This window comes from Uranotaenia lowii, chromosome 3 (assembly GCF_029784155.1).
Source record: "Uranotaenia lowii strain MFRU-FL chromosome 3, ASM2978415v1, whole genome shotgun sequence".
Lineage (NCBI taxonomy): Eukaryota > Metazoa > Arthropoda > Insecta > Diptera > Culicidae > Uranotaenia > Uranotaenia lowii.
The window spans coordinates 37,187,793-37,207,809 of NC_073693.1; the positions used below are offsets into that span (position 1 = coordinate 37,187,793).

The window sequence follows — 20,017 nt, forward strand, 5'->3', positions numbered from 1 at the left end:
ATTTACAGCATTTTTAAGTACTGCAGAAGTCGCCATATTGGATTTTAAGACGGCGTCAAATATCGAAATTTGAATTCTTCTAATTTAGCCCTTTTCAATTTATACTTATATTATGGGGCTTTCAAGCGATTATCAATGATATAAAGGTTTAAAAAGGAAAGCCAAAGCCGCCATCTTGGATTTCAAGATAGCGTCAGAATATCATATTCGACTTGTTCTTGTATAGCCTTTTCATCCAATACCCATATTGTGGGGCTTTCATTTGATTTTCAGTGATTTACAGCATTTTCAAATCAAGCGGAAGAAGAGAATTCGACTTCTTTTTGTTTAGCCTTTTTATCCAAAACCCAAATTAAAAAGGTTTCAAGCTATTATCAGTAATATACAAGTTTGAGAAGAAAAGATTTCAAGATGGTGTCAGATAACGAAATTCGACTTGTACTCGTTGAGTCCTTTCAACTAATACCCATATTCCGGGGGTTTCAAGCGATCTTCAGTCAAGTTGAGCGGATGAAATCATATTGGATTTCATTATGGCGTCGAACAACGAAATTCGACTTTTACTCCCAATACCCATATTGCGGGTATTTCATGAGATTTTAAGTCACTTAAAGCTTTGAAAAGAAAAGCGGAAGCCGCCATCTTGGATTAATGATGGCGTCAAGCAACAATTTTTTTTCTCCTACCAGCTGGACCCTTTCACTAACCCAGCAACTGCATGGTGAAAAGATCGTATAAAATGTCGCCTGAGGTCAGTTTAAATCGGATATGATTGAAATTTTGAAACGATTATGCTCACGCACGGGCTTTAAGTGAGAAAATCATCATCATGCTCTCTCCAGCAGTGCATCCAGATGGTAAAAAATCAAATGGGAAATGAGTAATATTGACCAATGAAAGAAGTGGAAAATATTGTCGCTGGAAACGATTCGAAGGCTATGAGAGCGAAATCTTGCGCTCTCTTGCATTCTTCCGAAAGTTAAGATTAAGGTATCGGATAGCGTTCAATTGATGTAGTTTTCGTCGCATTAGAAAGAAATTAAATTTATGTATGTATATTGCCTCCACTTTAGTAGGTAAATACTGTTTTTTTTTCGACTTTCATACGATCATTCATTCATTCATTCATATATGAACGTCTATCAAAACAGCATAAGAATATACATAGATACAAAAATGTATGCTGGGAATATTGAAGAGATATTCATGCCACTTCCGGCGATTTGAAATATTTCAAAGATTTTTATATATTTTTTTTATTTGACTCAAAAACAACACTTATAAGAAAATGTGTAAACATTGAAATTCCAATCCAAATATGTGCAATCTAGCCTGAGCGTGTCCTGATTCGACATCTTGATCGAGCCCTGTCATCTAATTTTATTACGGTTTTAAAATCAAGCACTGTGTTCCTTTAGAAAACATACATAAAAAAACTTGGAACAAACTTCTTAGTTTGTTTTGTGGGAGTTTTAGAGCATTCAGAACTCTTTCTAAACCACTTGAACTGTAAATAAATTTAGTAAAAGCTTTATTAGCGTTTTCAGAACTACCTGAAAACAAATGCTGGAAGAATCTAAGCATTTTTTATTACTATCATAATACAGTTATAAAACTAGCTGCATATAAAATGCCATAATAAAACTTTCAAATGCCAGTTGGCTTAATCTGTGTTACTTGGGTTTGAAAAGAAAAGAACCAAGATGATTTGGCTTTCTAGTCTCTACCTTCAAAAATCTCGATACATTTCATTTCTACAACATGAACAATTTCTGGTGAGTATACTTGGAAAAATCACAAATGAGCTATCTGAAAAAAGGTCACCAAGTACAACAGGAACAGGTACAGACTAAGAGGTATACAAAGAAAAATACATACTGAAAGTATTTTTTGAAAGAAATTGATAGAATCTATAATGAAGTCCATTCAACAAAGCCGGATTACTTAATAGTCGACTGAAGAAACAGACCGATTTCTGATTGATTTGGCTATACGTCATTGAGGTTGATTTTATCAAAATTTATTTATGTAGTGTGATCATTTGTGTGATATGACCTCAAACTCTGATCAGCCAGCATCAATATTTTTAGGAAGAGTCTGCAATCACGTGAAGTTAATTCAGAAAAAAAAACCTTTCAAACCTTTGGAAGTTCAAATTGTTCCTTAACCTATCAAAAGGTCCCATGCTGAATTAAAATAGTTCAGTAAAAACCAGATATATGGCTGAAATTACGCGTATATTCCCCCATATTACTGTTCGATATTAATTTTCCTGCTATCTGTACTCCTCAACTTAGATTTTCCTGCTACCATATTGTGGGCAGAAAATTCAAAGAATTCAATTGGCTCCAAATAATTATACTTGAAAACCGTACAAGAAACGGGCTGCAAAAGTTCTCTCGTTTTAGTTAGACTACCACGATCTGTACTTTTCCTGACGCTCTGTCTTTGTTTGCTAGAGCCGGAACAATCTGTGCTTTTCCTGCCACTCTGTCTTTGTTTACCAGAGCCTGAGCAATGCAAAAAACATTCTTAGCAACAGCCTCCCCAATCTGCACTTTTTATGACGTTCTGTCTGTGTTTATCAGAGCCGGAACAACCCGAAAACATTCTTAGCAACAGCCATTCCAATCAGTCTGTGCTTTTCCAGCCGCTCTATCTTTGTTTAACAGAGCCGGAACTTAATCAAACAATCGTAGCAGCAGCCTTGAAAATCTGCGCTCACTGAGCCAATCCGTTTGTCTACCGCCGACCTAATCGGAAACCATTTTTTCGTAGCAGCAGCCATGGAAATCTGCGCTCCCTCAGCCAAATTAATCTTTTTACCGGTGGCCGATTCATGAACAAATAAACGTAGCAGCAGCCTTAAAAATTTGCACTCCCATCTTTTCACCGGTGGCCGAATCAAATTTTTTTTTTCGTACCAAAAGTCTTGAAAATCTTCGCTCCCTCAGCCAATCCATCTTTTCACCGGTGGCCAAATCATAAACAATTATTCTACCAACTACGCCATTTTACGATTCTTAGGAATCTCAGTACAGAAATTCACTTAGACAGGTCTGTCGTTCACATGAATAGATCAATGACTGACTTTGTTTTGTCTAGTGTTGCCAAAATATAAAACATTGCCTTAGAAATTTATTTTATTTATTTTATCTTCAGTGTTGCCGAATTTAACTTTTATTTTATTTTGTTTATTTAAAAATATTATTTATTTTCTACATATCTTCCATCTCATCCCTACAGTAGTATGTTTGCACCCTTAATAAAAATAGAAAATAATTTACCAATTCTTCTGAGACCATATGAAAACACCTGTCGCGACGTTAATTTGAAATTATCCAAGGTATTACACCTCTTTGGCACGCCACAGCAATAAACAAAAGTCACCTCAAGAAACTCATTTGAAGTTAATAAAAAAAGAGGAGAGGAAGACTAATTACGACCACTTGCTTTTTATTGATCCAAAATCAATATTGATTGCATCAAAAAATTATCGGACTAAGAATGTTTAAATTTTCTTTTTTAACCTAGTCGCGTGTGTTATATTGAAAAGATACTTTCACATTAAGGACCGTTCAAAAAGCCTTACAATTGCCATCCCTGAACCCGATTCGAAGTAAAATTCCCAGCTTGAGCACTATATCGGCACAAATCGGAACAATTAAAACTGCCGGCGACGACGGTGACGGAATTTCCTGTCCTGTGGCGCGCTCGTAATGTCTATAATGAAGACCAACCGACAGTAATTAAAAAGTTGTCCTCCAGCAAGCGCGAACTGCTGCTGTTTGATTGTTTCCTATTTTTGCTTCGTTTTTCCCATTTGAATCGGATAAGACCAGACAGGATGAGGGTAGTTCCCATTCCAAAAAAAGCCACGCACCGCGAACATCGATAGTGTCGCTAGATGGGTATTTATAGTGTAAACAACCAACTCCTAACGTGGCGTTTACTATCACTGAACACAGTAGTGTTATCGTCTGGATAGGACTTCGTCGACCGTGAGATTGACAACGGTGATGGAAATTTCCAAACGATTGGACTTGTTTGTCGTTTTTATGCAAAATATCGAGGCGAATGCTTAGAGGAGGACGATGCCATTATCTCTCTGGGCAGCGTTATTATTGATGGGATATTCTGGTGCACCACTTCAAGATAACCTAGGCAATTCGGGAAATTAATATTGAATCCAGGAAGTTATCTATTATGAACTTTTGTATTCTTGTGCAATATTCCTAGGATAAAATTGTGAATCAGCTGTGTTTTTTTACAAATATTGAGTAAAGAAAACACTTTTAAATGTTAGAATTTTTTGAAAACTAGACTTTTGTTTTCAATAGAGTTGGAAGAGGTTTTATAGCAAAATATTTCTTAACACATTAAGGACCGCAAAAATCTAAGCTCGAAAACAGCAAAATTTTGCATCCTCTATCTTAGAAATTACTGGATCAAATTATTCAAATCGAATATCTTTGAGTTTTTCAAAGTGCTGATAATTTTTTTGTAAAATGAAGTATCTTTGTAAAATGTATTACATTTAAGTTATACTTCTCAGTGAAGCGCACTCGCGTCAAGCGAAAAACGAGACATACCGCATTTGGTCCGAAAGGTGTTAAGGATTTTTTTGGTTTTCAAATAAGGCAAGATTTAGACTGTTTCAAATTCGAAGCAAATAAAAAGTGACAAAACAAAAGACAAACAAGCAGAGCCGTTGATCCAAATCTTAAGATGGTGCAAAGGAATGTCCATGAACTGATAACAACTCGTAGAGGATAGTCCAAACATAAGTGAGAGGTTTAAATTCAAACCCATTTAAGCTGAAGTAACACAAAAAATGCACATCACACAAAGTCAACCGAAGCTAAAAAAAATGCGCGAAACCAGTTGAAGCCAGTTTAAGCGAGTGGTAAGCTTACTCAAATTTCCGACAACGACCAACAAAAAAGACAAGAATAAGAATAAGTTGAAGGTTAACTTCATGCATGGAAACAAACCAGTTTCGAGTGATCTTTAGCACAAAAAACTTATCGACAACTGAATAGATGCTCATGTCATACCATTGAAAATTTTGGATTCGCAAATATTTTAAACGATGATCATCCGTAGTAGGCGTTGAATGTCTTTAGTTCATTTTGAGTAACGCCCAGTCTCGGTGTTTACAGTTTAACCGGAAAGCAATATGACGCCAAAAATCCCCAACCGATTTCAAGTTTTGCGATAGCAGGAAAAAACAAGCAAGACATTCGTTAGGAGAAAAACACGTCACTGTTTCGAGTTTCCGAGAAAGATGACTAATGCCAGTGAGAGATATGGCTTCAACCGGACTTTCCTACTTCAACCAGTTTCGATTGCTATCAAACAAGGATGCTTATCTACAATTTGCTTAAGTAATGACTATCTTCATGGAGCAAGTAAGGTGAATAAAAAATCATCTTTCTTTTTTTTAGTCTTAATGATACAAAAAGTAATTTCTTAAACTTTGAACCTGAATGCTGCCCTAAGAATGGCGCCAAAACTTTTTCTCTAGTTCTAGGAAGGTCAAAGACGCCCACAAGGTCCTAGGAGTGAAACCCGTTGCATACAAAGCTTATGGACGCTACGACCTTTTTTTCGAATTCCTACACCACCACATCGATACAAAAGTAGGCTAGAAGAGGCCTTAAAGTGTAAAACACATTGCTGTGGATATAATTACCTTTGAAAGCACTTCTCGGAATATGAGGACAAAGTCCTCCAGCACATCTCCACTGACTTGCACAGCGGCCTGTTCCAGTTCCAGCACCATGTTGGGATCAATTTTGCCGCTCGACGGAATCTTGGCAATTGCAAAGCTGTTGCAGCTTGCAATTCCAGACCAGAGTTATAATACACACTATTTATTGATAAAGGCTGCCTTAGCCCGAGACAGCTGAGACCTAGCGATTCAAACTTCCTGATGCACGCACACCAAGCTGTCGTCCACGTGGCCTTCGAGCGTCGTCGTCGTCGTCACTCTTCGATGCACGCCAGCCAGTAGAAGTTCAAGTCAGGCACACACCTCCCAATCTCTTGGTATTTTTTTTCTATATTATTCTTCTTCAGCAGTCACCTTTAAAAGCGAAGAACAAAGCACGCCGTGAACAGCTGTTTTGCACACACGAATCGGGCAAGCAAATAATCAAGCCCCGACCCGACACGACGTTGATGACCGAGCGAGACCAACCGAAGTAGACCGGTTTTCTGCCTAGCAACAAACTCGACCGGAACGACGTTTCGCTTTTTTTAGATTAAACTTTTTTTTTACTTTTCGAAAGCACTGTGTTCTCCACAAACACCACTACCGGTGCAGTTTCACTTGAAACACGGAGAGAAAAATCTCGAATTTTCGAGTAAACTGGGCACACACACAGCCACAAGCCAGTCTTTTTAACGAATTTCAACTGGTTGCCTGGTTTGTTAAGTTAAAAGCCATGTAACAGGGCCATTATATCACTTGTCTCAATTCGAGGAGACATTCTTTGGTGCGCCACTGTTGTATATGACCTTAATCAGCCTTCTTTTGTATTTCTCTCGACACCGGATATAGGGTAGGTATAAAAAGCTATTTTATTGCACTTCTTGTTGTAAAACACTGCACTGTCACACACTTCAGGGGTAGGTGATGACAGCCAGGAACACTTAATTGATCCTAATAAATCAGGTAACACTTTCGAAAAACTATGTTAATCGTTTCAATTTCTTCGGTTTGCCTCGATACTGTGGTCACCAGCAAGCAATTAGCTACTTGGAACTTGGAACCAATCAGAGTTCGAGAGTCGGAGACAAAACACGTCCAGTCTTTGGGGTAGCAGAATGCAGACTGATTTGAGCGGACGTTTCCCTTTGCCAAGACTCAGTTAAGTCAGTCTATCGCGACGCCTATCATCTGTGGAACGAGCAAACACTACATACACGAACAAAGTGCATGGCAATGATGTAGAAAGCGCGCCAAACACTAACAACGTGTTCGGTCTACATAGGAACACCCAGATTTTGGGCGCCAGATTTTGTAGCTAGTGATTGAATTTCAGCAATACCGGCATATTTTAGAACACAAAGAGTGAAAGTATGTCGATTTTTCATACATTTTGCCGAAAATCTCCATACAAATTTCAAGTCCTTCGCGCCAGCTCGTGCTTCTTCCAAATGATCTGAAACTTTCAGAAAGTCATTTTTTCACCTTAATGCACCAACCTAGGGGGTGCCGCGTGGAATATAAGGATTTTTTTTGTTATGGGCCAGTCTACTGCATATGTCTATTTCTACAGAATGCTTTAAAATTACTCCTCTTATTTACGTTAATTTTACAAATATTCATACAATGTGTGCGACAAAATAAGTATTCATTGAAATTACAAAAGTTAGACTAGATAAACTAAAGACTTATTGAATTGTTCGTTGTAAAACATGGAAAATAGCTACAAAGTCATATTTTTTTAAGATTTCGTAATGCTGTTACTTGCTGCTTGGGCTACCTTAAAATCTATGAACTAAAATACGCGTACCTGTAGGCACACGCGTGAGTAATATAGGGCTTTTGCTCAGTGCTTGTGTGTTAGACTTCAGGGAAGCAAATCGAGCAGATCTGATAATGATAACTAGTTTATCACTTGTTTAACACTTAGCGATAAATGTGAGAACGCGATGACTTCTCATCCGTTTCCAATGACGATCAAGATAACTCGTCCGAAATTATTTTCTCTCAGGCAGTTTTAGTTCTGAGAATATTCTCCGACAAAACTGGAAGCGAGCGAGAGAGAAAACGCACAAACGACATGTGCAAATTCGATGATTCCACGACAATTGTTATGCTCGCCCACACACGATACAAACATATTCCGCGCAAACACAAACGATTACTGGCGAAAACAGCAAAAGCAACAACAAAAACCCTCTCCACCCCGACTGGGGCTGAGTAAGTGGCCTGAGTTTTGTACAAGCAGAACCATACACCATGATACAGAGGGTTGCTTGTGCAAAAAATTTCGATCCCGACCGATTTTACTCAAACGGTTTGCACGCTCATTCAAGAAGTGCCATACACCATGCAAATCGCATCCTCAGCGCCAGAATTTCATCGCATTTGCTCAAATGTGGTGCAGTCTATGGACCGCTTTAAATTCATAAAAAATAGTGAGAAAAATTTTCTATTCCGGGGCGAGAACTCATCCTTAACGTTAAAAGAGACGATATATTTGAACCGGAATTCACAACTTATCGAGAGCAAAATTGAAATTGATAAGTGCTAGTAAAGTGTTCTTGTTGGGGGTGTTTTAATCGGGTGTTTTAATCGGCAAATTCTATAGGAGGATAACGAATCTTTTTTTCCTTTTCTATTTCTTCATCATCATCTTCTTCTTCTTCACCATCTTCTACCACCAACATGGCTAAAACTTGTATACATCCTGGAAAATGAAAAAAAACTTACGTTCTTCATTTGTCTTTTCAACGTAGTATTTGATACATAGAATATGCATTCCAGATACTACTACGGCCAGGCCAGCCATGTGGTGGAAAACGCAAAAGGTGCAGGAATAAGAGAGGAATGAAGCAACCAAACGCTTCATATGATTATATGTACAAATTTTATTAAAAAGTGAGAATGATTAAATTTGTAAAGTTGTTTTCATAAAAATTACAAAAAAATTGATTGATCTCACCCGAAACTTCCAAAGTTTGATGCTTATAAAAACTGTAAATCCAATCTGTGCAACCGTTAACCATTTGGCAGCCGACAGAAAAATTCGAACTGCGATTTTATTCTTTTTCAAAATTGCATCCCACCGGACTTCGTTCAATAACGCACATAAACAAATCAACACCACCATCACACCAATTTTTAGCATAAATTTATTCAAAACCACGAGACCGTTTGCGCCTTATCTACAGAATTCATTACAATTGCCCTAGGGAAACATTCGATATTTTTTAACTTTGTTCTGCTCGCTCGGTTCCTCACTAATGATGAATGGAAAATCAAAATAATGGTTCTATTGGAAAGAAGATGACTAGAAAATACACTCACTGAATGTTTTATAGGCACAAATCGCATAGGTTTTAGAAAAAAACAACAACATTTTAGTTGAACTTCAGCGAAATTGTCAGCAAAAATCTCTAATGTGTACCCAACAGACCTCTTGTATTGTATGTTTGGGTAGCAAGAGTCCTTTTGACAAATCACATTATGGATTTGCAGCTAAGATGCTTTTCTGTTTCTGATTCAGCATTAATGTAATTTGTATTTACAGTCTTTCTAAAAAGATCATCGACTGAAAAACTTTCGGAAAGATGAAGGTACAGGTTGTTATATTCATTGAACGTTGTTATTTATCTTATTTTAGACCTACTCAATTCTTATGATAAGCCTCCGTTATCTTCATCTAGATACGTCATAAACATCATTTCAAACTTATTTTCATCAGTAAACAACCAGTAAAGTGAAAAATATAGCACAGATAGGAGAAATCAAATGATCAACTGACAAATGAATAGTCAAATGTGGGACAGTTTGCGGGTACATTTAATACACATGGGAAATATATTCGCAAAGCTGTCCCATCATTATTTTCACCTCTGCATCAGCAAATTCCAAAGCAAAAAAAAAAAACAATGGATGATATTTTACAAGAATTTTCTAAATATCTGTGAATAAAGAAATAAAAATGGTAAAGCTTTAACCGAAAGTTTATGAAAATCTTTCAAGTCGTTTCTCTCGATTCGTTGTTTTTACATACAGGACAGTAGGACAGGCAGCGACAATATGCTAGGGTGGCTTTCAAAATAGTCATGTCGAATTTTTAAAACCGACTATAAACATTTAGTGGAAGCCAAATGGGTCATGCAGAATTTCGAAAAACCGACCATATGCATTTTGTAGATTGGCCCAAAAACTTGACCTGTGCAAAATTTCAGCTCAATCAGACTCGATTTAGGGGTGCCTCAAAGCGCTCAAAGTTTAGGTTTTTTGACCCTTAAAAATCACCATGAAGGGGACAAAAGGAAATCCGAAAAATCAAAATTATAATTTTAGTGACAAATGATTTTTGAGGGTCGAAAAACCGAAACTTTGAGCGCTTTGGGGCACCCCCAAATCAAGTCCGATGAAGCAGAAATTTTGCACAGGTCAGTTTTTAGGCTAATCTACAAAATGTATACGGTCGGTTCTCGAAGTTCGATCATGATTTTTTCCCATACATCCATTAAATTACGTGAGACAGATAATTTGAGAAAAGAACTAATCCTAAAAAGGATAATACAATAGCGATGAACATCTGACGAAGCATCAGATAGAAATTGTACGGTGATGGACATACGGTTAAGTAAGACGAATAAGTCGTACAGAAATTGATAAAATAAAGTTAACAATATTATATTATCCTAAGGATAAACTGTCCCTCACACTTCTAAAGATGCGTATGAGGTGGAGGAAGGACCCAAATGGGCCTGTGGGACCATCACAAAAAAATCCGGATTCCTTTGGTTCTTTCTTGGAGATTTTTGAGGGTCAAAATATCGAAACTGTTCGAGTCCAAGAGTTAAACATTGAACACAGTTGTACCGGATAAATTTCCAATGACTGCCTGCATATCACATAATACAAAATAACATCATAACGGCTGTAATAGAAACACAAATCCGATCAAGCTGAAAAATCATATTTTTGTCAAACATTGTACCACCAATGCAGTTACATCACTAGAACCGGTATGAAATTTTCTTTCTTTTGGATATAGTTTATTGTCTAAACCTTACGTTAATGTACTCAAAATCCAGTGCAAAGCTGAATTTAAGTGTAGGAATTGTCTCAGAAAATCCAAATAGATAAAAAGTTTGAAAAACAGCTACCTTTGAAAAGTCATAAACTATGTATTTCATATTTTAAAAATCTAAAGATGCCAAAATGTGCCAAATTACGTCAACTTTCCAATTTATTTTTTCAAAATTTTCAACTGTAACAGGAACAGCTTTGGCGGTTGATTGATTGAAAAGTACGTGTTTTACACATTTTTTTTACATTTTTTGTGGCCATGATATCAGAAAATTTTTAAAAAAATGTTCCATATGTGCAACATATAGCTTCTAACTTCAGCTTTCTCAGGCACTAAGTGAAATTTTTTTCGAGCACTTAATGACTGATTTACAGCCCTTTTCCTGAAGCATGTTTTTTCATAAAAAAAATTATTGGACTTTAAATAACTTTGAAGTTATTGATTGTAGCTGGAAATTGTCTGAAAAACATATTTGAGTCGAGTCATAAGCTTTTCAAAACTATAATTTTTGTAGAAATCGGTTAAGAAACAAGGGAGTTTTAGCGAAAACGGTGTTTGCCGTCATTTGACCGCTCGCGTTGTTCGAAAACCGCAACACATTAACCCTCCAAAGCCGTTCGGGTCAATATGACCCGAAGCGCACATTTCAAACATCTCTATCATCATTCCAATATACTGATGAACTGGTAGTTTTGACAGACCAAGTATGTTCTATAAAAATAATGATCAAATTAACGCCAAAAAACTAAAATTTGAGTTTTTGAAATCGGTTCATTGAGAAATGAAATACAGCTAAGCAAAGCCAAAACTGGATGTCGTTTTTTTAAAGTAAGATTTTTTTCTACCGGAAGATCTGTCATAGCGGTTAAAACTTTCATTGGACCCCAACATATCTATACATTGTCGGATAGATGGATTCTTGACAATTTCAAACATCAATGAAATAATTAAATACAGAAAAGCTGTCAGAAGTTATGAGTATTTTAAAAATAAAATTGATTTTTCGGACTTTTAACTTTCTGAACCAGTTTCTGAAAACCTGGTAATACATATCGACTTTATTTTGAAATGTTGAGTAATTAGAATAAATTACCTACACAATGAATATAATATCATCAAAATCGGTTAACATTTACAGCCAGGAGAACGAAATCAAATTACAACTCATATTTCCCCGAAACGGATATTTAGCGAACGGCTTTGGAAGGAAAAAAAAATAAAAAAATACTTGCATTTTAAAAACAAAAATAATCCTTTCGTTAAATTTGCGAAAAAACAATAATATAAGGCGTAATCATCGTTTAAAGTTCAAAAACCGTCATTTGACCGCCTCCGGTACGTTTAGTGTTAAGTATAACAAAAATACTGCAATGGCATAATGTACCGTCAACTGGGGCATCATGCAACACTTTTCAATTCAATGGCTTCTAAAAACTTAATGTCCACTGATAATCATTCCGCTTGTACATAAAAAGCTTAAAGGTTGATGGGACATCAAATTGACGTAATCAGAAAAATTATTGGTTTCACCAGTTATTTTCAAATTTACCAAAACATGCGACTTTCACCCGATTTTGAGGGGTAAGTTGCAAAAAACTTTGTTTTTAATAAAAAAAATCAAATGAAAAGAAAACATTTTAATTTTTTTTTCGTTTATGATATATTTGTGATGTCATATCGCAGAAAGCACCAATAGCAGTAATTTTTGGTTTTGTTCGAATTAACACACATGTTTTAGAAATCTCAAATTTTGTGATTACATAGTGTTATAGTTGATCTATCTTACGCAGAAAATTTAAATGAAAAATATCATCAGAGTAAAGAGTTATGGAAGGTCAAAATTGAAGCGACAGTTCGCGTGTTTCCCATTTCTATAGAATTATGCACGGAACAACAATCAGGATTAAATTCAGTCTGATATTTGGGTGTACAACGAATCAACTAGTCAAAACGATACTGAGAATGATTCTGTACGGAGCGCGCTGGTTGGGTTTTGTACTTTGGCAGCGATTTTCTCGTTGTGTGGTGTGTGCTGATTACGTAAAAGCACGTGAATGCTCCGGCATTTGAAAGTTTTTTTTTTCCTTTTTCAGATACCCACCCAACGTTGTGTAGGTGTGATTGGGTGTTGGAAAGAAAACGCACATGGTATCTTTCGCACTGTACAGTTGTGTAAATAAAGTAGCGGTGGTATTTGTGTCTGTACATAGCTACAAACAGTAGAAGCCGAGAAAATGCAGTTGCATAGCAGCATGCTTTCAGCTGTTTAACGGCCTTTCTTAAACTTGACATTAACGATCCCAGCATCATTTGTTTTAATTGCAGTCCGAATTCCTTGTTAACAATCGATTAATTGCTATAACAACTATGAAAATTATAGGGATGATCGCTAAGCAGAGCCTTTCAAATAGATTTAAGTTTAACTTGGTGAAACATCAGCATTATTTTCCCGCGTGTTTAAATAACCGTCCGCTATTGAGACACTCTTTGGTTATTTCTCCTACCTACAGTAGATATATGGATCGACACATTAAGGACCGTTAAGAAATCTAACCGAGAAGCATCGAAATTTAGCATTCAAAATATATCTCAAAATCAGCTGGATTTTTTTTACAAATTTAGTATCTTTGAGTCACCGGTGTTGTATTCAATTTTATAGAATAGAGTATAAATATAAAATTTACAAAATTTGTGTTATATTTCTAAGAGTAGCACATTTGCGGCAAATGAAAAAATCGAGAATTCTCGTATTTGGTCCGCAATATGTTAAGACTTCTGGGTAGCTAACTATCCTCTTTGTTCTAATTGTATAAATCGCTTGGTTAATTTGGAAAGCTTCAATCTGATATTCAGGATCACAACGGTATAAATCTCTTTTGTCTATAATCAGATTTTCAAGAATTTCAGAATTTCCATCTCTCCTCATAACTATTATTAACATTATAATATAACAAGATTATAGTTTAACATAATTTGAAAATCTCAGAATATTCTAGAAACTGCTCAATGGAAATGTGCGGCAGGAACTTTGTCTCCTGATTTACTACACTGATTTAAACCACAAGCGCACTACTATTTTCTCAACTACATGCTTAAACGACATCTACAACTACCAAACTTTACACAAACTAACACCCAATTCTCATTCACAGCATCACATCGTTTCGAATTTTGTTCCCGAACTTTCCAAAACGCCCACCCGGTTGATAGTTTCGAGAAAGTACCTAGTAGGTATTGTATGTATATATTTATATGATGCATCCTAATTGAGGGTGGTGGGCGGGCGCACCAACTCTCTCAATCACTTCATTGAGTGTGATGCAGCACATGCTAAGAATGGAAATTCAATTCAAGAACCATTCCTCTTTCCACCGATTTCAAGGTTTCCTCTTGTATCCTTGAGTTAGTTTTAATTTTGTCAATTTGATTATCAATTTGAATCGTGTTTGGACCTTAACAGTGACCGGTATAAAAAAAAATCCACCACCGTTTTTAATAAAATCATCCCAATTCTGAAAGTTTTTCAAAATCTTTTCGAATTTCAATGACTATATCACAAGCTTATAATTTCAAGATTATTCTAAATGTAAATTCGGTTCTACAACGTTACCGGGAGACCCTTACGATGGATCGAGCAAAACAAACCAGGCGTAAAAGTGGAACATTTGACCGGAAGCTGCGAGCAAAGGTAATTTGATCAGTTCACAATAATCCTGGAATCTCCTTACGTGACTTGGCGAAAAAGTTCAAGACGAACCACAGTACAGCTCGACGAATTTGTTTGCGAGAAGGCTTGCGGTCGTATCATGCAAGCAAACACCCCAACAGGACGCTGAAACAAAACCTGGTTGCCAAAACCATGGCAAGCAAGTTGTACGAGAAAGTGTTGACCAAGTACAACGGATGCATTTTGATGGACGACGAAACTTACGTCAAAATGGATTTTGGACAAATACCCGGTAACAAATTTTACCTTGCGAAGCGTAAAGGGAATATTGCAGGTAGATTCAAGTTTGTTTTCGCAGATAAATTTGCTCGTAAGTTGATGATTGGGCAAGGGATCTGTAGTTGTGGGAAGAAGACTAAGATCAAGAACGAATTTTCATCACTGGGGACACAATGAATGGAAATGTTTACAAAGAAGAATGTCTCCAGAAGAGGGTTTTGCCATTCGTATGTGGAATCGATAGTTTTTTCACAATGAACAAAACTGATGCTCCCTTTTTGCACATCAATAACGACGCCGGCCACGTCCTAGTAGTCAATAAATAGATAGGTAGGAAAAACAGAGAAAGAGATGAAAGATATAAATTTGTGCTTTAGGACCGAGGTCACCTCTGCATCCATTCCTAGCAATCAAATTTGTTTTGGAGTGTAAGTGGAAGGATATGATCAGAAAGCTCTTCTGGCAAGTGCAATCTAGTTTTTTTTTTGTTGGTGTTATTTTTAAAATTGTTCTTGTTTTATCCTTCTTTTCTCCTGGATATCACAACCAGACTCCTGCTACTATGATAAAGCAATTGGAATAAATTGAAAATCTATTTTAAATTACACGAGCTTATTCGAACAGTGCTGCCATTTCCGATGAAGAACTATCTTCTGTAAAACTATGTGACAAATAAAAAAAATTACACCCGATCAGAAAAACATATCAAAATAATAACTCAAACATGTCGCAACCACACATTTATATCTGATACAGTTATAATTTAGTACCCAAAGTTTTCGATTTTAAGTTTCTTCAATCTAGATTGACAGACTTGAATGGAATTACGCTCATTTTCAATCATATAGATTTTTTTTCAAAGTCATAAAATATTATGATCATATCTTATTTTGATATGCATACAACTTTTTATGAAACACGGGTATCGAAGTCAACTGCCCAAACCGAACTTCAATGAGTTTGGGATTTTGAGTGTTTTCTTGAAATTAAATCTTTACTTGGGAAACCAGAAATGGAGTGTGCTTTTATCGAATTACCTATGCGAATTTATGACATTCCACAGAAATTATTTTCGAAGCATTCATATCTGGACGAGACATATTTTTGTTAGGGTTTGTTCTGCTCTAAACTAAACTATGCTATCTAAATGAGATATAACCTTGTTCTTAGAATGTCAAAAAGAGATATCATTAAGCTATGCTTTTATAGATTTTTCGATATAAATTGAGATATTTTAAGATCCTACGAGTACTGAATCATAACTGATTTTGATAAAAAAAAAATGATGCCTCATGAGTTATTTACATGCGTTGGACTTGAACATCGTCATATCTTAAATGTAAAAAGTATTATTTCAACTAGTTTCATCTGGCTCAAGCTGTCACCCAAAATCGCCGTTCCAAATGAATCATATTTTTCAAGCAAACGAACTGAAACTGAAACGTTTTTTAACGTGTCTATAACAAAAAATCAGAACCTGAACCAATGCCAAATCCTTGTTGGTAGGTACAGTTAGTTGTAGGTATCGAGTTGCTAATTTTTATTCCGCGTTCGGTTAATCCACATAGACTCGATAGAATGACGATGGTGCAGACGGGAGCAGAAGAAGAAGTGAGTCAAGCGTTACAAAGTCACATTCCTTGCAACCTGCTGCATCTACTTACAGTTTTGGATTGTCTTAGGGTGTTTTTTTTTATTCTTACTTCTAGAAATGGTCATTTAATAAGTAGGTATAATATTTCGGTTGGCACGTGTCTTGATTAACCTGGGTTGATGTTTTCAATTAACTCATTTCATATAGGATATGTAATTGTAAATTATTTTTGTTTCAAGATTATTAAATTATATAAACTTTATGGGCCACACGTGTTCCAACTAAAAAATGGAAATTTGCATAAACTCAATAATTTTCACAGGTTTTCTTCGCGGTCTTTCAAATTTCTGTCGACATATTTTAACCATCCTCCTCAAAACGGAATCGCACTTATTTGAGCAAGTAAATTGTGGTTTCACATTTTTGGCACCTGGTCTCTAATTTTGGCAATCCTTCAACACGGTCAATTTTCCATATGTGCATGTGACTGGCATCTTGGCCAATTGAAACAAAAAAAAAAACTCAATCGTATTACTTTTAGTTTTTTTTCCCTACTACTTTTCAACAATTCATTAAATTGACAATTAAATTGGATCGGTTATGCTTCCGACGACGTTAGTTGACCATTATCTCTACAAGGATTTTTTTTTTAATTCGTCAGGCCAATTAAACGCAAGCCTCCCGTTCTACATCAAGTGGTTGCATTTTTGTTTGTCCGGCCGAGCCGTTTGACGTGTTTAATTTTTCACATTACTTACGTCCGCACATGGCAGTTTGACTATCTTATCAGGTCCAGGTTTGGGCAGTAGGTTTGTGTAGCGTCTTTGCCGTGTGTGCCAACGTCCTATTTGCACAAAAACAAAAACTGCAAACTCATAGACGTCATCGAGTATTGGCGGAAATTGATGTTGTCCAGAATATTGATTCAACCGACGTAATGCACCAGTTTGATAAAGTGTTAGCAAAAATAATGATTCCAAAATTGGTTTATGAACGAATTCATAAATAAGTTCAACGTTTTACGAAAAATTTCAAGTGACCATTCCCATTTAAAGGCAATGATTCGTGCAGTTTTTCTTATCTAATTAGTCCTAGATCACCGGTCTACAAGTGGGTGGAACAGACGGAATTTCCAGCTCAGAAATCCTTGTCCAAATGCCTGGCGCGGTTATTAACATTTGAGCGCCACATGGCGTAACACACATCAGTCTCAAACATGTGCCTTTTTGCGCTGCTGCGACTAAATACGCGAAAGCGTCGCACATTTGCGACACTAGCAGACGAGTGTATTACAAAACCGAGATTACAGTCTTCCCATATTATTTACTAGTATTTAGTTTTTGGTTTGGAAGTTTCCACCATGGAACGCTCTATACGTCAGACCTGGCAGTTGTAAAGATTCCAATTGCGCACCGAACTTTGGAATCGCAAATTGACCAGCAACTATGATAATTGATTGCAAGAGATTCGTTCCAGGAAATTCAAACGATTGAGGGATTTCGCAAGCACTACAACAAAGTTGTTCCATTCGAACAGTCAATGACAGACAATTATACCTGCTTGAAAAACCTTAAGTTGTCGCTCAATTGTACATTTAAAATTTAGTTAACCCATTCCGAAATTCAAAAATAAAACTATCGAAAAGGCTTCAGAATGAAAATTTAAACAGTGTGCACCTGAGAGGTCGGAATAACAAAAATATCCGAATTCCTTAGAATAAATCATTCTACGAGCTTTTCACGAGAAATTGTCCAATGAGTTCAGTATAGCATCAACCATATTTTTAAGGAAAATATATTTCCAATCTTCGTCAAGCTATTTTCTTTTGAAACACTTCCAATATGCTCGGTTTTTTTTCTGCGATCAACCGACTGTTTGGTTTAACATTTGAAGTTTCCATTACTTCTATTACCATTTATTAACCACTAGGTTGATTCAAACATAGCTCTAAAGAAAAAAAAATGAAAAATCTAAATGGATTGTTTCTCAATAACATAAACGACAACTACAACGACAAAGTTGATACAACAATGACAAAAATGGTAAATATAAAAAATTAAACAAAATGAAAAAAAATGCCTAAACTACAAATTTCACAAAAAAAAATCGCTATAAACTAGAATAACAAGAGAAATATTTTCCAATAATGATACAAATTAACAAAAATAACTAAAATAGCCAGCTTTTTTGTCATTTATGTAATAAATGACATTTATGTCATTTTTGTCATTTGCATCATTTTTATCATTTGTGTCAATTTCGTCATTTTTGTCATTATGGTAATTTCTGATTTTTTGCCATTTTTTCCTTTTAATTTATTTTTAGTCATTAATTTCTTTTTTATCATTTGGGTCAATTAAATGGCGAATTTTGTCATTCGTGGTATTTGTTTTTCATTTTTTTTATTTTTATCACTTTTTTCAATTTTTTTTAATTTTGCATTTTTTTCTCTTAATTTTATTTTTTTTTCTTTTAATTTTTTTTCTCCTAATTTTATTTTTGTTTCTTTTAATTTTTTTTCTCTTAATTTTTTTTTTTCTTTTATTTTGTTTTCTCTTAATTGTTTTTTTTTCTTTTAATTTTTTTTTAAATTTTTTTTAATTTGTTTATTTTTTTAATTTTATTTTTTTCTTAATTGTAATTTTTGTACGTCTCGGTGGTCGAGTGGTTAGCGTGGTAAGACGGTATTCGCTGGTCCGCTTATGGCATTAGTTCGATTCCCATCTCGGTACTGGGTGTTAAATGTTAATCTTAAGTTGTCCACGTCATTTATTCAGTCTGTAAAGCCTAAATCGGCTAAGACGGTGTATGTCTTTTTTTTTTTAATTTATTTTTTTACTTAATTTATTTTTTTTCTTAATTTATTTTTTTTTTCTTAAATTATTTTTTTTCTTTATTTTATTTTTTCTCTCTTAATTTCATTTATTTTTTTTAATTTTTTTTTTGCTTTTTTGCAATATATGTCATTTGTAATTGTGATAATAGTCATTTTTACAATAATGTTGTAATAATAGTAATTTTAGTAATTATTATCATTGTGCAAATTTTTGTCATTATTTTTCATTTTTATCGTATTTTATTTTATGTCATCTTTTTGTCATTTATGTAATTTATTATTTTTGTCATTTTGCTTCTTTTTTTGTCATTTGTGCAAATATTTATTTCATTTTTGATATTTTTGTCTATTTCGTATTTTTTTTTCATTTGTGTCATTTTTGCCATTTTCGTCGTTTTTTTTTTCTTCTTTCTATCATTTATGTCATGACTGTCATTTCTAATCTTTTCATCTTTGTTTATTGTTATTTGTATATTTTTTTATGTAATTTGTGTAATTTTGGTCAATTTTGTTTTTTTTTCGTTAATTAAGTCATTTATTTTACTTTTATGTCATTTATATATTTTTTTTTTTTTGTTTTCTTTTTGTCAATTTTGATTTTTTTTTCTTATTAACCATTTTTTAAATTTTTCTTCTCTTTTTGTTTTGTTATTTGCTTCATTTTTGTCGTTTTTGTCATTTGTTTAATTTTCATTTCATATTCGGAGTTTTTATTATTTTTCATTATGTTTTCAGTTTCTATTTTGCCATTTTTGTAACTTCTATCAATTGTTTCATTTGTGTCATTTTTGTCTTTTTTTTTTGTCATTTTTGTCACTTGTGTATTTTGTTTTTTTTTTTATTGTATTCTTTTC

The 20,017-nt window shown here is 34.9% G+C and overlaps 1 protein-coding gene across 6 annotated transcripts in view; it reads right to left on the reverse strand.

The window, feature by feature from the left end:
- Positions 1-20,017, reverse strand: part of LOC129757814 (calcium-binding mitochondrial carrier protein SCaMC-2) — an 82,936-nt gene that overhangs the window by 20,596 nt on the left and 42,323 nt on the right. The window contains exon 1 of one of the 6 annotated variants that reach the window (XM_055755134.1): positions 5,696-6,847. The exons of the other annotated variants lie outside the window; for them this stretch is intronic. Within the exon in view, the coding sequence (XP_055611109.1) occupies positions 5,696-5,785 (90 nt within the window). The 5' untranslated portion in view covers positions 5,786-6,847. Of the gene's footprint in view, positions 1-5,695; positions 6,848-20,017 lie in introns of those variants that run through there. 6 annotated transcript variants of the gene reach the window in all.